Below are 14,277 nucleotides of genomic sequence, written 5' to 3'. Positions count from 1 at the left end.
GTAGGGACAATGGGAGCAGAAGTACGGCGAAGTTAGACGGAGTTAGGCTAAGTAGGGACAATGGGAGCAGAAGTGCGGCGATGTTAGGCGGGGTTAGGCTAAGTAGGGACAATGGGAGCAGAAGTGCGGCGATGTTAGGCGGAGTTAGTCGAAGGAGGAAGAGGATGGCCGAGGGCTCGGGGAAGTTGGACGAAGTGCGTTGAAGTACGTCAAAGCGCGGGAGGGTTGGATGAACGTCTAGGAGGAGTAGATAATATTAGCTGAGAAGATCGCTGAAGTTCTTCAGCGATCCTTGATTGTTGTCAGTAGTAAAAGACAGATAGAGATAGCTATAAATCAAGATACATCGCCATCAGTAGATCAAAACCCTAGTTAGAGTAACTACGCCGAAGTACGCCGTAGTTACACCCCTTTCGACGTCTGCGCCCTCCTGGTTGGGTGAGACATCGACTCAGAGCGTGAAGTTAGCCGAGGTTCGTCGACCGTCGGTCTATTAAGAAGTAGTTGTTCGACGGCCGTGACACTATACCGAAGATCACAAACCATTTGAACATGGGTGGGCACGTGTCCTTATGTCTGGTCCCTACACAGGAGATTGACCGCACTGCCGGTGATTAGAATGGTAAACGCAAGATTGCCAACCCACCACACAAAGTTTCGTATGGAATCCCAGAAGTTGAAGAGAGTTTTAATGGTAGATGAGACCATGCATAGTGATGCCAATCTACAAAGAGGCATCCAACTAATTGATAATGGCAGCATGTCAAAATCAGGTCAAGTCGGGGGGCGGGAGGAGGGTCCGAATTGTTCTCCATCTATCTCTTTTAAATCCGTCTTGAGCTCCCCCCTGCACATATAGTAGCAATTCTCCCGCAGATCATACATTTAGTGTTTTGATATCAAAGTCATGAGCCCGAACAGGCATGAGTCTTTGGGAAAGGGCACTTTCACTAAAGATATTCCCAAAACCATGAACGTAGTACTCATCTGTTAGTGAGAGAGAACATGGTTCATAAGGGATAGCTACCAGACTATCTTACACGATGGTAACGGTTCTGCAGGTATGATGTGGGATATGATCTCCTCTCCTCTCGACGTCCGAGATAGGAGATCCAGCCACAACTTTCTCACTTCTCCATTTTCCCACACTGCCACATAAGAAATTCTTGTTGAAATACACGTCATCGTGATAAGCGACTCATACTACCAAATTGTTTCCTGCCTGGTAGTTCTTCATTGCTTTCTACAGAGCTGAGAACTACCAGGTGAGTGATTAGTATCATGCATTGCTTTCTACAGAGCTGAGAACTACCAGATACATTTACCTGTAACTACCGCTCTAGCAATCACTACCGACAGATTTGGAATCAGACATTCTACCACATTCCTTCACCATGTCCCCATCTGACTCTGAGGATGATCAAACTACCACACGTCGTCGAATCATCCTCACCGGCTCTGACAACTACAAAGATTGGGAGAGATCTATCCTTGCTCGCCTAATTCAGAAAGACCTTGATGAAGTGGTGGAAAAAGACGCGGCACTACCGCTCCAACCAGCGGATGAAAGGAAAAGCTGGCTGAGGAAGGACAAGAAAGCTTGGGCCGCAATTGACGAATCACTCAGTGCTGCTGTTCATAATGTTCTTCCACCCCACCTTCTCGACCTAACTACTTCACCATCTGGCCTTCTGGCCAAGTCCCTACTCGACTACCTTCGTACTACCTATTCTGCTGCTCGATCAACGCGGAAGGCCGAACTCTACCGTATCATTTGGCGAACCGATATTGAAGAAGATGATCCTATGTCCTCAATCTCCTCTATGCGACGTGCATTCAATGATCTTACAACCTCCTCAGTAGTACTTGCTGACTCCCAACTTGCCTACGCCATCCTGATTGCACTACCACCATCCTATGCTATCATTGCTTCAACATTCTACATGCTTGGTGATCCTTCATCGGCTGACGTCATTTCAGCAGTCAACGACGAGTTTAGAAGGAGACAAACACGAGAAAATGGAGCTCTAGCCCTGGCAGCAAAAGTCTCAAAGCTTTCACATGGAAGAGTGCGACAAGAGAGGTCTGGGAGGATTAGGGAACGAGGTCCGGTAGTGAAAGATGGTAGTAAGCCCTACTGCGAGTTCCACAACACCAATTCACATTCCACTACCGAATGCAACGCTGCAAAACGTGTGACAGCTGCTCACATGGCCACTACCACATCCTCTCTTGATCCATTGTCCACTACCACCGCTCTCAACTTTGTCGCTACTGTTTCTCCATCCGCACTTGTCGCTACCGGCCTTTCCTCGACCATTGTTGTTGACTCAGGCGCCTCACACTCCATGGTTTATGAAGTGCATCTTCTTACCGATGTCCGCCCACTACCATCACCAATCCCCGTGGTAATCGGAAATGGATCTACAATCGAAGCTACAAAGATGGGAATCCTCACTCTTGAAAGTGGGTTTCAAGTACCAGATACACTGTTTGTTCCCCAACTTGGTCGCAATCTCCTGTCCGTTCGAGCTACCACATCTCCCTCCAAAACTTGGGTATTCAACTGCACTACCGCCACACTTCTTGAGAGGGAAAACGTTGTTCTCAGTGCCAAACTGTGTGATGACCTCTATACACTACCATGTACGTTCTCCACCGTGCAAACACACTTCACCAAGTCTAATACGACAGAGATACTCCTCCGGACATGGCATCGAAGACTTGGGCATCTAAATATTCAAGCAGTGGTCAAACTTGGAAAGGGAGGACGTTTAGGAGAAGTGGGTAGTTGGGAGAATGTGTCAACTCATGAATTCGTATGTGCTCAGTGCATCCAGGGAAAAGGCAAGCGACTACCATCTCCTCCTTCTACACAACGAGCTACCAAACTACTCGGCTCCCTACATCTTGACCTTTTTGGACCAACTCGCACTACCTCACATGATGGCTACCGAACCTTCCTAACTGTATATGACGATTTCTCACAACATCTTCAGATCCTATTCCTACACTCAAAGGCCGATACACTGACTACCATTCAACAATATATCACATTGGTAGAGAATCAACTTGGAGAACGTGTCAAATCATTGAGAAGCGACCGAGGGGGAGAGTTTACCTCAGCAGCATTCAAGAAGTATACAGATACGAAGGGAATTGAACACCAACTCATTCCACCAGCTGCTCATGCTCAAAATGGTCGAGTAGAACGTGCACATCTATCCATTCTTGACTTGGTTCGTACTCTACTAGTTGACAGTGGACTACCGGATCAGTTCTGGTCAGAGGCAGCAAGGTATGCCACTTACATTCGGAATAGAGCTCCCAGGTCAAATGGTTCAGTTCCTGAAGACATATGGAGAAAACATCCGGTTAACTACCAACATCTCCAACCCTTTGGTAGTCCGGTATTCTTCCGAGCACACACAGAGACGAATAAGCTCAAACCAAGATATTCACCTGGAAAGTTATTGGGTTACGAAGTAAACACAACCAACTACCGTATATGGGATACTAGTGCTAAATGTCTAGTCATATCTCGTGATGTGACATTCGCTGGAGCAAGCTCCAACCCAACACCGTTGACTCATACAAGCATACCTCCAACGCCTTCGTCTCGTACACATTCTGAATACTATATTCCAACCCCAACTACCATTCAAGAGCAAAGAAGTGAAGAAAATACACAACAATCCAATCCTGATGAACTACCCGGCAGGATTACTCCTCCAAACCAATCCTCAAGATGGCAAGGATGGGCCATAGAGGAGGACCCACGTTTCAATCGAGAATCGGCACCTACACCAGACTCTCCACTACCACCAGTAGATGAACACAATACGGAGGAAGTACCACGCAGATCTCGCCGTCAAGCAGGAGCTGCTCCAGAATTTACACCTCGTACTCTTGAAAATAAACTTGCCCTCTCAGCCAACACCGACCTATCCTCCATCATGTACTCAGCATACTCAGCAATACTCGCACCACAATCATTCAATGAAGCGCAGACCTCACAGGATTGGACCCAGTGGAAAGAGGCAATCAATGAGGAGCTTGCAAAGATGGAAAAGTACAAAGTTTGGGTGGTAGTTGACCGCAAGGAAGTCACTGGGAGAACACTCAAAGCTCGTTGGGTTTTCACGCGGAAAATCGATGGAACTACCGGACAACCTGCAGGTTATAAAGCAAGATGGGTTGCTAAGGGCTTCTCCCAGCTATCTGGTATCGACTACCATGAACTGTACGCAGGCGTTGCACACAAAGACTCAATTCAACTTTTCTTCGCAATCATAAACTACCAGGACTTTCACTGTGATACTGTCGATATTGTTGCTGCGTTTCTCAATGGAGATCTTGAAGAAACGATTTACCTTGAACCCCCAGAAGGTAGCAATATTCCCTCCGGAAGCGTCATACGTCTTGTCAAGTCCTTATATGGTCTAAAACAATCTCCTCGCTGTTTCAATAAGAAGCTTGATCAGTGGCTACGTTCACAGGGTTTTATGCCAACCACGGCCGATAATTGTATCTACTCCCGCTCAAGAAATGGTAGTTCTATCCTCATTGCACTACATGTCGATGATCAGTTGGTAGCTAGTAACTCCCGAATTGAACTCGATGAATTCAAGACGCAACTCCATGCTGCTTTTGAAATCAAGGACAATGGTCCTGCCAGCTACTTTCTTGGTGTCAATATATACAGGAATCGGAAGCTGAAAACACTGCAGCTGTCACAAGAACACTACCTCAAGGCAATTCTGGAAAGATTTGGAATGACAAATAGCAAACCTGCCCAATCTCCACTGCCATCTAACTACCGACGTACTGAAACTACCAATGTCGAGTTTGAGGAAGTCAAGCATGAACCTTTTCCAGCTATGGTAGGATCCCTGCTCTATGCAGCTACAATTACCCGACCGGATATTGCATTTGCTACCGCTCTCCTAGCTCGATCTGCAAGCAAATGGTCAAGGCAGGACATTAATGCGGCTCGACATCTTATGCGTTATCTTGTTGGAACTACCAACCTGTGTCTCACTTACAACGCCTCACTACCAAATGCAAAGTCTTCCATAGAAGGGTACGCCGATGCAGATTGGGGCGGCTGTTTAGATACCCGACGATCTACAACAGGTTTTCTGTTCTATGGGTTTGGCGGTCCAATAAGCTGGAGATCCAAAAGACAACACACTACCGCATTATCAACTACCGAAGCAGAATACATGGCTTCATCAGATGCTGCTCGTCAGGCCATTTGGCTCCAACATCTGGCAAGTAATCTTGGTTATCCCCATCCAAAAGGTATCTCCATTGTAAACGACAATCAAGCCGCTATATCTCTCTCAAAGAATCCTGTTCAACATGATCGATCTAAACACATTGACATACGCTACCACTTTGTCCGAGAAAAGATAGAGAATGGTGATATCACTCTCTCTTATATCCCCACTGAAAACAACCTTGCAGACATCTTGACTAAAGCACTACCAGCAGAGCGTCATGAAGAACTGGCGACACTCATGGGTATACGGGAAAAAGGACAAATAGGAAGTATGTGACGAGGGGGAGTGTTGAAATACACGTCATCGTGATAAGCGACTCATACTACCAAATTGTTTCCTGCCTGGTAGTTCTTCATTGCTTTCTACAGAGCTGAGAACTACCAGGTGAGTGATTAGTATCATGCATTGCTTTCTACAGAGCTGAGAACTACCAGATACATTTACCTGTAACTACCGCTCTAGCAATCACTACCGACAATTCTCACGGGCCCACGCTCAAATCCACGATCTGGCCATAAGACGGTCGAAGCCCAGGCACATCCGTTGTGCTAGTTCAAAGGCAGTGTCCCTACAGTCCTGGTCAACGAAATGGTCGAAAGTCGTTATAAGGAACGGTCCGTTCAGTACCAGCTTTCACAACAACTCACCATGTCCTTTTTAACAGCATTACCAAATTACCTTGCTAACAGTGTGAACAATTACTTCTACTCTCCTCGGCCTGCCAATAGTGATACACATGAAGAAGTATCTACCGGAACACATCCTACGGCCACCACAAGTGGGAGTCATACAGATCCTGAGGCACACACTACCTCTGGACACAGTTCTATGCCAATGATGATGATTCACGATCACCCTCAAAGTGGAGGTGTTGCGCTGGCATCTGGTTCTCCTATGGCTACAAACATCACTTCAAATGCAACAACTACACGCACACGTCATCGTTCGCCTCAGGGGGGGTGGTGTACTCCTTGCCGAGCATGCACCATTTTCTTGGGTGTGTTCATCACAGTTGTCACGGTCAGTCTGGTATACGTGAAGAAAGCCGATGACAAACACTGGGATAATTGGCGCAAGACCTTCACCTGTGATTTAGGTCCTATCAATCAGCTTCAAACACTCACACAGTCCAAAATAGATGCAGGGGGTAATACCACAGCTTATGATACATTCGAAAGATTTGTTCAATGCGCCACACCTCCACTGAGAGAGTCAACCGATGCAAAACAACCTCCCAGTTTTTGGGATGTGGAATCTTGGATCCCCCAAAAATACCCCTTCATTGGAATGGATAATGACACAGCCTACGTGATCGTCGAGGCTTCCATAGATCAACTAAAGGGCCAAGGTATGAAGACGGGTAAGACATATAAGCGAAATGAAGCGTCTGGGATGGTGACGGTGAACACCCCTACAAAGTTGATTGGTTATACTGTTGGAAATGAACCGTTCAATGATCCAAATATAGGCCTTGTGGGGACTTTGTTCCATCGTCCGAACGAGACGTTAGGATGAGGATCAGGATGGGTTTTGAGCCAACAACGGCTACAGGTATTTAATGGTAGTCAGGTGACAGAAGTTGGAATCCGTGCGTATGCAGAGAGAGCGAGTAGATGTTCAAAACTGCCACCTTGGGACGAAGTGCCACTGATGTATCATTTGCCACACGTCACGTGTCATCATCTTGAACCTGGGATTTTTTAATATTTCCTCCATAAGATTTCTCTTCCTCGACGCAACTTCTTTTTTCATTTCTGACTTTACTCATAATGGGCAAGACCACTAAGCAATTCAAGAAATTCGCTTCATCTGGCAAACTGAAAGATACCATCAGGGCTAGACGTCAGCACCAACAGATCCGTCAGAAAACCGAAACTCGTATCGCTCATCGAGCTAAACAACGAGGTGCTCCTCGGGCTGAACATGGTGAAGGTTCCGATGAAGAAGGTGATGAACGGGATTCTCGGGCCATACAAAGAGGTGGAAGAGCAGGAGGGATAGACAAGACTTTAGATGAGGTATTTGAAGGAGGTTTAGAAGTTGATGAAGAAGGTTCAGAACTTGAAGAGTTGAGTGACGAGGAGGACGATGATGATGAGGAGGAGGAGGAGGAAGAGGAGGGGGGACAAGATGGAGGGATGTTGGATGAGAAAGAGATGGAGAAAGCTATGAAAGATTTGGAAAAGAAAGATCCAGAGTTTTATAAGTATTTGAGAGAAAACGATTCAGAATTGTTAGAGTTCAAAAAGGGCAAAGAGAAGGATGATGAGATGTTGGATGAAGACGAGGACGAAGATGCCGGTGAGGATGATGATGATGTGGCTGATGATGATGAGATGGAGGTGGAAGAAGGGAGGAAGAAAATCAGTGTGACTATGAAAATGCTTAGACAATGGCAAGAAGCTATGTTGAAAGTAAGTCTTTCATCATACTCGTATATCACATTCCTGCCTGAAATCTCCTTGATTCGGGATGGAAAGTGGAGCGGATCGGTTGAAAGAGCACGGCGAAGCGGTCTAACGAGTAGCAACACTCGATAAGGAGCTTGAAAAGCACTTTACTCGCTTTCCGAGCAGCGGCACATATGAACGAAGACGATGCCGATCAAGGTAGTGGGAGAGATACCAAATATTCCATCGATAGTGCTGCTGGTGAGTCATCCATCGGTTTATCCCATTTGTATGCACATCTATCCTGTGTCCATACTTCCCTTTTGAATATCGCTGTGCGCCAACATCACCTACTGGACAGCTATCACCTTCTGCAGCTCGCACGGCACATCTGACCATCAGTATTCAATAAACTCGTCATTACCGCGTTGAAGTTCACACCCGTCGTACTCGCTCATCATATGCCTTACAAGGCACTTCCTAACGGACGATTGTGAGTTCTCCTCTCACTCCTGGCAGTTCCTTACGGTCGTGTTGTGTTTTCGTCATAATTTCCCTCGGGACGGGGTCTTGGCTTCAAGGACGGATAATGAGAAGGGCGATGGGAGTATATGAGACGTTGACACACAGTAAACTCCACCAAGCGAAGAAATCCGCTCAACCTCTTAACAGACTTGTGTTATCCCATCTATCCACCCTCCTTCATCTCATTAAATCACTCCCTTCTTCCTCTACGGAAGACTCCGGTCTTGTGCTCACCGCTATTGGGGAAAGCAGCAAGTTGTTGCCTTGGATCCTTGGAGCGAGAAAACATGTCAGGGCGTATCTCAAGGTATGTCCACACCAAGTGTTGAATTAGATTAGAAATTGACTCTCTCAGGTGATGCTCGATCTTTGGAGTAGCGCAGGTGATGAAGTTAGGATCGCGTCTTTTTTGGCAGTTAGGAGATTGTTCGTCGCTGGAGATGAAGGGATTAAGGATTTGTGTTTGAAAGTGAGTTTTCGACGTCTTATTCATATCTCTTTCTTCCTTCTTTACCTTTGCCCTTGAACATGCGACTCCTCACGAAAAGACGCTGTTTTATCATTAGCCTACACAACAGATGTTGGTCGCATGTGATTTTGAGCCGTGTGCAATCTTTACATGAACACATACGGAGGCACTGTCAGCGGGTGTAGGTATATGACACGAGTACTGACAACAGAACACATACCGTTCCCTTCTTCCCCCTTTACGCAACACCACCCCTCACACACTTCCCTCTATCAACTTGATGAAAAACACCGCCGCTTCATTGTACCAAATCTCCCCCGCTCAATCTTACACTCACGCATTCGGTGCCATCCGTATGCTAGCTGTTCACCTCCGGAATGTCGTCCGAGCTTCTACTTCAGGTAAGGCAGGAGAGAATCAAGAAGCTTTTAGATCGGTATATAATTGGCAATATGTTCATTGTTTAGATTTTTGGAGTTTGGTTCTGGGAGCTGCTTGTGCTAAGGGTGTAGAAGGGGAAGAATTGAAACCTTTGATTTATCCTTTGGTCCAAATTGCGTTAGGCGTTGTTCGGTGAGTTCAAATCTGTATTTCCATCTTTTACGCCGTCATCCTCCTCTTTTCCCTTTTAGTTTCTCGGATGCCCTGCCCGAATGTTGTCTGATTGGTCCCTGGTACATAGTCCCAACTTATCCGCGATCTCGGTGATCATTTGTGTCGCTCGAATTGTCGGCTTTCTTCCTCATCACGATCCACATAGTCTTCCATATCCTGCATCAACCCCTCTTGCTGACGGTGACTTTCCCTTCTCATGCGGTGCATTCTGACGTGGTGATGAATTATCTGTCATACATCGCAATGTTAATCTTAACTAACACTCAGTCTTCTGCCTTCTTCACGTTACTTCCCCCTTCGATTCCACATCCTCCATTCCCTAATCTCCCTCTCCCGTAAAACATCCACATACATACCCCTCTCCCCTTTCCTTCTTGAAATACTATCTTCTTCCGAATTCCATTCTCATCCGAAATCATCCTCCCTCAAACCCCTGGATCTAGAATATATAATCCGTGCTCCAGCTCAATATCCAAAGACTAAGATATATCAAGAATGTCTATCTGAAGAATTGATCTTTCTCTTAGCTGATCATCTCTCTTCTTTCTCTACCCACGTCGCTTTCCCAGAATTATCTCTACCGGTAGTGATGACCCTTCGAAAACATTTGAAGAAAGGTACTGCCGGAGGAGCCAAGTCTCAGAATTTGATAAAAGGTCTAGTGGAAAGAATTGAAGAGACTAGAAAATGGGTAGAAGGTAAGAGAAGGAATGTGGGTTTCGCACCTAAAGATCTTGGGGAAGTTAGGAGGTTTTTGGGTGATACAGAAGAGGATAAGACACCTTTAGGAGGATGGATGAGGGTACAGAGGAAGATGAGGGATAAAAGGAGGTTAGAGGTTGAACGTGCTTTGAGGGAAGAAGGTGATGAGTCAGAGTAAACCTCTTCAACTCTTGGGCGACTTTACATCCGAATTTAAGTACCTCAGAGACAATCGTCGTAGCATCTCTCTTTTTGTGCATATCACATGATGGTATCATCAGTACAACTCTGACCTACCTGCTGACAATATGTACCAATGACAAAGAGAGGAGAGTGTGTGGTGTCAGTGACACGAGGACAAGAGAAACGCCAAGAAAGTGGTTGGGAAGAATCGGAATTAACCGGCGGACCGGACCGGATCATTCGGATTTCGACCCTCTCACTCACTTTGTCACTCATCTTTCTCTTGAGTACTTTAACCTTTTCCATCTTCTCTCATCACTCATCTTCTCTCCTCCAGCGTATTTCCAGGTTCACTCTTCGATATCACTGTTGTTCGCATCGTACGATCTCATCCGTGCCAGTCACGAATCAAGCAGCATATCGATACACAGGGTCTAATCGATCGAATCGACCTATACCTTCTACTCACAAGGATCAGAGATCGTTCTCAGGTATCTGGTATCGAACCATGTCGACCAATCATATTTACGGTGGGGCAACTTCTGAATCTGTTCCTGCTCAAGTGGCAGCACCGGAGAAGATCACGGTGAGTTTTGAGTTTCTTCTTCTTTCGCCATCTTCTCTCGATCTTATTTTTCATCGGACCCTTTATGTTCGTTCATTCCAATTGACTGATAGTGATACAGAAACTAATTATTGATTCACAGAAGAATATGGACAACACCGATTCTGTCCAATCTCCCAAGTCTTCACAATCTACGGAAAACAAAGAAACCCCTCCAAAAGATCAATCAGTCCAAATAACAACTCATAACGACTATCATACGATCCCATTAGAACTATCACATCTCCATCCTGATCCTTTGATCCAATTCATCAATTGGTTCAAACATCTTCGTCCGATGGGTATAAAAGAACCTGAATCAATGACACTTTCAACCATATCAAATTCAAACTCGTTCCCTATCCCATCTTCAAGAACCGTTTTACTTAAAGAAGTGGATAAAACAGGTTTCACTTTTTATACAAATTATAAAAGTAGGAAATCGAAAGAATTAATGGAATATCCTTATGCTGCTTTAAGTTTTTATTGGAAAGAAATAAGTAGAGCAGTTAGAATTGTTGGTAAAGTCGAAAAAGTAAATAGGAAAGAAAGTGAAGATTATTTTAAAACAAGACCTAGAGGAAGTCAATTAGGTGCTTGGGCAAGTCCACAAAGTTGTGTGGTTGAAGAAGGTGAAATGGAAAGAAGAGTTGATGAAATTAAAAAGAAATTTGAGGATGGGGAAATCGTTTGTCCTGATGGTTGGGGAGGTTGGAGGGTTGTACCGTTGTTAGTATCCAAATTTCTCCTACTTCCTTCACACCTGACCAACCGATCGTTAGATGGTGGGGATTGCATAGATTGGTAAATGACTTGGATAATGCTGACAGATAGCGAAGTGGAATTTTGGTCAGGTCGTCCGTCAAGGTTACACGATAGGTTCAGATACACAAGGGATGAAGGTGGAGAATGGAAGATTGATCGTTTGGCACCTTAGTGTTTTCCCTCTTTCCTCTTTCCTCTTTCTCATTTCCTCCCTCACCTCAACCATGAGTCACTGTTGAACCTTTTGTCAATAGCCCTGACTTTTCTTCTTTCCTTTTGGTCCTTCCTTCTTCTCTACTCGAGTCCCATATTCTTTCGGTTCAAGTAGCGCGGGGAGATTACAAATGGAAATTCTCTCAGATATCATTACATACGGTTTTGAGGTGCAGCTATGCATAAAGTCCCTTTTGCGTTTGGTCTTTTCTCTTCCATACGGCTTGATATCTCGTGTCTCTCTTTACTCTCTTGAGTACATGCATCAGGCATCAATCATAAACCAACATCCAATTGTCCCCCACTACACATCATCTCTGACTGATCATGACTGACAAATCGAAATCGCTACTTACTGGCGATAGAAGCGGAACCAAATTCGGTATTTCGGCGTTAATTCTGCCCCACACCAAATTGGCGAAAATCTCCTTCTCCCCCTCTCTCCCCGCTCCATTCCTCACCTAATCCATCTCACCATCTTACACTTGTCCCCCATACACCATGGCTGTCCCTCTCGTCTACAAAGGTTCCCTCGCTGGGCACAGTGGCTGGGTCACCGCCATAGCTACTTCCTCAGAAAACCCTGATATGTTGTTGACTGCTTCTAGGGGTGAGCTCTCTCTTCAACTCGTCATCATTCTCCCACCATTACACTCCCTCTTATTCTTTGTTCCAGTCCAATAACAGCTGTCAGTATAGACGGCACTTCCGGATTTGAGTTCAACGAAAGAGTTATACCACTTGTCTATAAACCTTTGAATTCGTACTTCTCTGGTGAGAGGAATGTTGATTAACCCACAGACCACACTTGTATCCTATGGCAACTCACTCGAGACGATTCAGTCGGTTTCCCCAAAAAAATCCTTCACGGTCATAACCATTTCGTTTCTGACGTTGTCATTTCTTCAGACGGTCAATTCGCTTTGTCCGCTTCTTGGGATAAGACTTTACGTCTTTGGGATTTGAACACTGGTCAAACCACCAGGAGGTTTGTAGGACATAAAGGAGATGTCATGTCGTGAGTTATTTGGTATCTTATTTCTTCCCCATCCTCCTCGACGTCACTTTCCCTGGTTACCCTCCAGCTCCACCCCACTCTTATAGTCCTCTCCGCGTCTTCCCAGGACTTGATGCGATAGTAATACATTTGCTTCGAACTAGCTTTCTACCATCCTGCTGGGTCCTGTTGGTACAGAGAATGAACAGGACGTGCTGTTCCAATCAGTTTGACTATTGAGTTGCTGGTTTTCAATGTCCTGGCAAACTTTTTGACTCTATGAGCTTACGTCCAGTGTCTCCTTCTCCGCAGACAACAGACAGATCGTCTCTGCTTCCAGGGACAAGACGATAAAGCTTTGGAACACTCTCGGAGAATGTAAATTCGACATTGTCGAGGATGGCCATAGCGAGTGGTGCGTCAATGTCTTTTCCTCACAAGCCCTTCTTGTAGTTCTGTCCCTTGTCCGTCGTGTTACGTTTCAGTGCTGACGTGCAGGGTCTCTTGCGTCCGATTCTCCCCTAACCCGGTCATCCCCGTTATCGTCTCTTGCGGTTGGGATAAAGTGGTCAAAGTGGGTTTTTTCTCCATTTCCCTCCTCCCTCACAACCCATTTGACATGATGTGATCAAACATATTTGCTACTTCAGAGGACAATGTCCGATGAGACAATTTTATCCACCAAGATCTCTGATCTCTCCACTTTTTCTTCACCTTCCTCAAGTCTATTCCATACGAGGACTCCCCTTGGCTCTTCACGTGTGAGGAGGGTCAGTTTCATGAGAAGACAACATGGTGCATATGGAAGCACGGCTAACCCCCTAGGTCTGGGAATTGAACAAATGTAAGCTCAAGACAAACCACTTTGGTCACACTGGTTACATCAACACTCTCGCCGTTTCCCCCGATGGCTCGTTGGCTGCTTCAGGTGGGAAAGACGGTATCACCATGTTGTGGGATTTGAACGAGGGTAAACATTTGTATTCTCTCGAAGCTGGTGATGTGGTCAACGCCTTGGTGTTCAGTCCCAACCGATACTGGCTCTGTGCTGCGACTGCGAGCAGTATCAAGATCTTTGATTTGGAGTCGAAGTGGGTAACAAGATTCTCTGTCTTCCCCTCGTTACCCAACATACATGTTCTCATTTCACTCCTTTCATGTTCCCATCACCCTAGTATGTCTGTGTCGACAGCAGAGCTCCCGGTACATTACACGACGCTAATGCCAGATCCATCGTCGACGATCTCAAACCCGATTTCCCCGACCTTGGACCCAACACCCGCAGGCCGGAATGTACCTCGCTCGCCTGGTCCGCAGATGGAGAGACGTTGTTCGCTGGGTTCGCCGATAACCTCATCAGGGTCTGGGTGGTGGTTGCGTGATGTGATGATGCATTTTCGTATCTGTGCCCCGGGGGTAGGTGTGCGGCGTCAACACCGTGCGCCTCTCCTGGAAAACTATCACAAGTGATTGTGAGGGTTAAGAAAGAGTTACTCAGAGTTCAACCTTTGCTCACTGTCAAGCACTCG

The 14,277-nt window shown here is 45.9% G+C and overlaps 4 protein-coding genes across 4 annotated transcripts; all 4 read left to right on the top strand.

Moving 5' to 3' along the window:
- Nucleotides 1–5,933: 5,933 nt before the first annotated feature.
- On the top strand, nt 5,934–6,800 carry TREMEDRAFT_65787 (uncharacterized protein; the record flags this gene model as incomplete). Its single annotated transcript, XM_007007872.1, has 1 exon — nt 5,934–6,800. One exon carries the CDS (start codon nt 5,934–5,936, stop codon nt 6,798–6,800), a length of 867 nt encoding a protein of 288 aa, XP_007007934.1.
- Nucleotides 6,801–7,054: 254 nt separating this feature from the next.
- TREMEDRAFT_35338 (uncharacterized protein) lies at nt 7,055–10,164 on the top strand (the record flags this gene model as incomplete). Its single annotated transcript, XM_007007813.1, has 7 exons — nt 7,055–7,699; nt 7,813–7,936; nt 8,078–8,168; nt 8,306–8,507; nt 8,556–8,669; nt 8,881–9,242; nt 9,552–10,164. The coding sequence occupies 7 exons, from the start codon at nt 7,055–7,057 to the stop codon at nt 10,162–10,164; spliced, it is 2,151 nt and encodes a 716-aa protein (XP_007007875.1).
- A 513-nt stretch (nt 10,165–10,677) lies between these two features.
- On the top strand, nt 10,678–11,710 carry TREMEDRAFT_70272 (uncharacterized protein; the record flags this gene model as incomplete). Its single annotated transcript, XM_007007920.1, has 3 exons — nt 10,678–10,704; nt 10,916–11,502; nt 11,608–11,710. 3 exons carry the CDS (start codon nt 10,678–10,680, stop codon nt 11,708–11,710), a joined length of 717 nt encoding a protein of 238 aa, XP_007007982.1.
- A 496-nt stretch (nt 11,711–12,206) lies between these two features.
- Nucleotides 12,207–14,208, top strand: TREMEDRAFT_45853 (uncharacterized protein). Its single transcript, XM_007007827.1, has 6 exons — nt 12,207–12,361; nt 12,553–12,769; nt 13,044–13,163; nt 13,247–13,322; nt 13,574–13,839; nt 13,977–14,208. The coding sequence occupies exons 1-6, from the start codon at nt 12,253–12,255 to the stop codon at nt 14,128–14,130; spliced, it is 942 nt and encodes a 313-aa protein (XP_007007889.1). The 5' UTR covers nt 12,207–12,252; the 3' UTR covers nt 14,131–14,208.
- The last annotated feature ends 69 nt before the right edge of the window (nt 14,209–14,277 follow it).

This window comes from Tremella mesenterica (genome assembly GCF_000271645.1).
Source record: "Tremella mesenterica DSM 1558 unplaced genomic scaffold TREMEscaffold_16, whole genome shotgun sequence".
Taxonomy (NCBI): domain Eukaryota; kingdom Fungi; phylum Basidiomycota; class Tremellomycetes; order Tremellales; family Tremellaceae; genus Tremella; species Tremella mesenterica.
This window is presented reverse-complemented; position numbering and strand designations above follow the sequence as displayed.

Bases quoted from the DNA above. Each gene is read 5' to 3' on its own strand.
- TREMEDRAFT_45853 (XM_007007827.1), top strand. From the start codon at position 12,253: ATGGCTGTCCCTCTCGTCTACAAAGGTTCCCTCGCTGGGCACAGTGGC. The intron at 12,770-13,043 runs GTGAGTTATTTG...GCTTACGTCCAG, and splicing joins CATAAAGGAGATGTCATGTC to TGTCTCCTTCTCCGCAGACA. The intron at 13,840-13,976 runs GTGGGTAACAAG...CGCTAATGCCAG, and splicing joins ATCTTTGATTTGGAGTCGAA to ATCCATCGTCGACGATCTCA.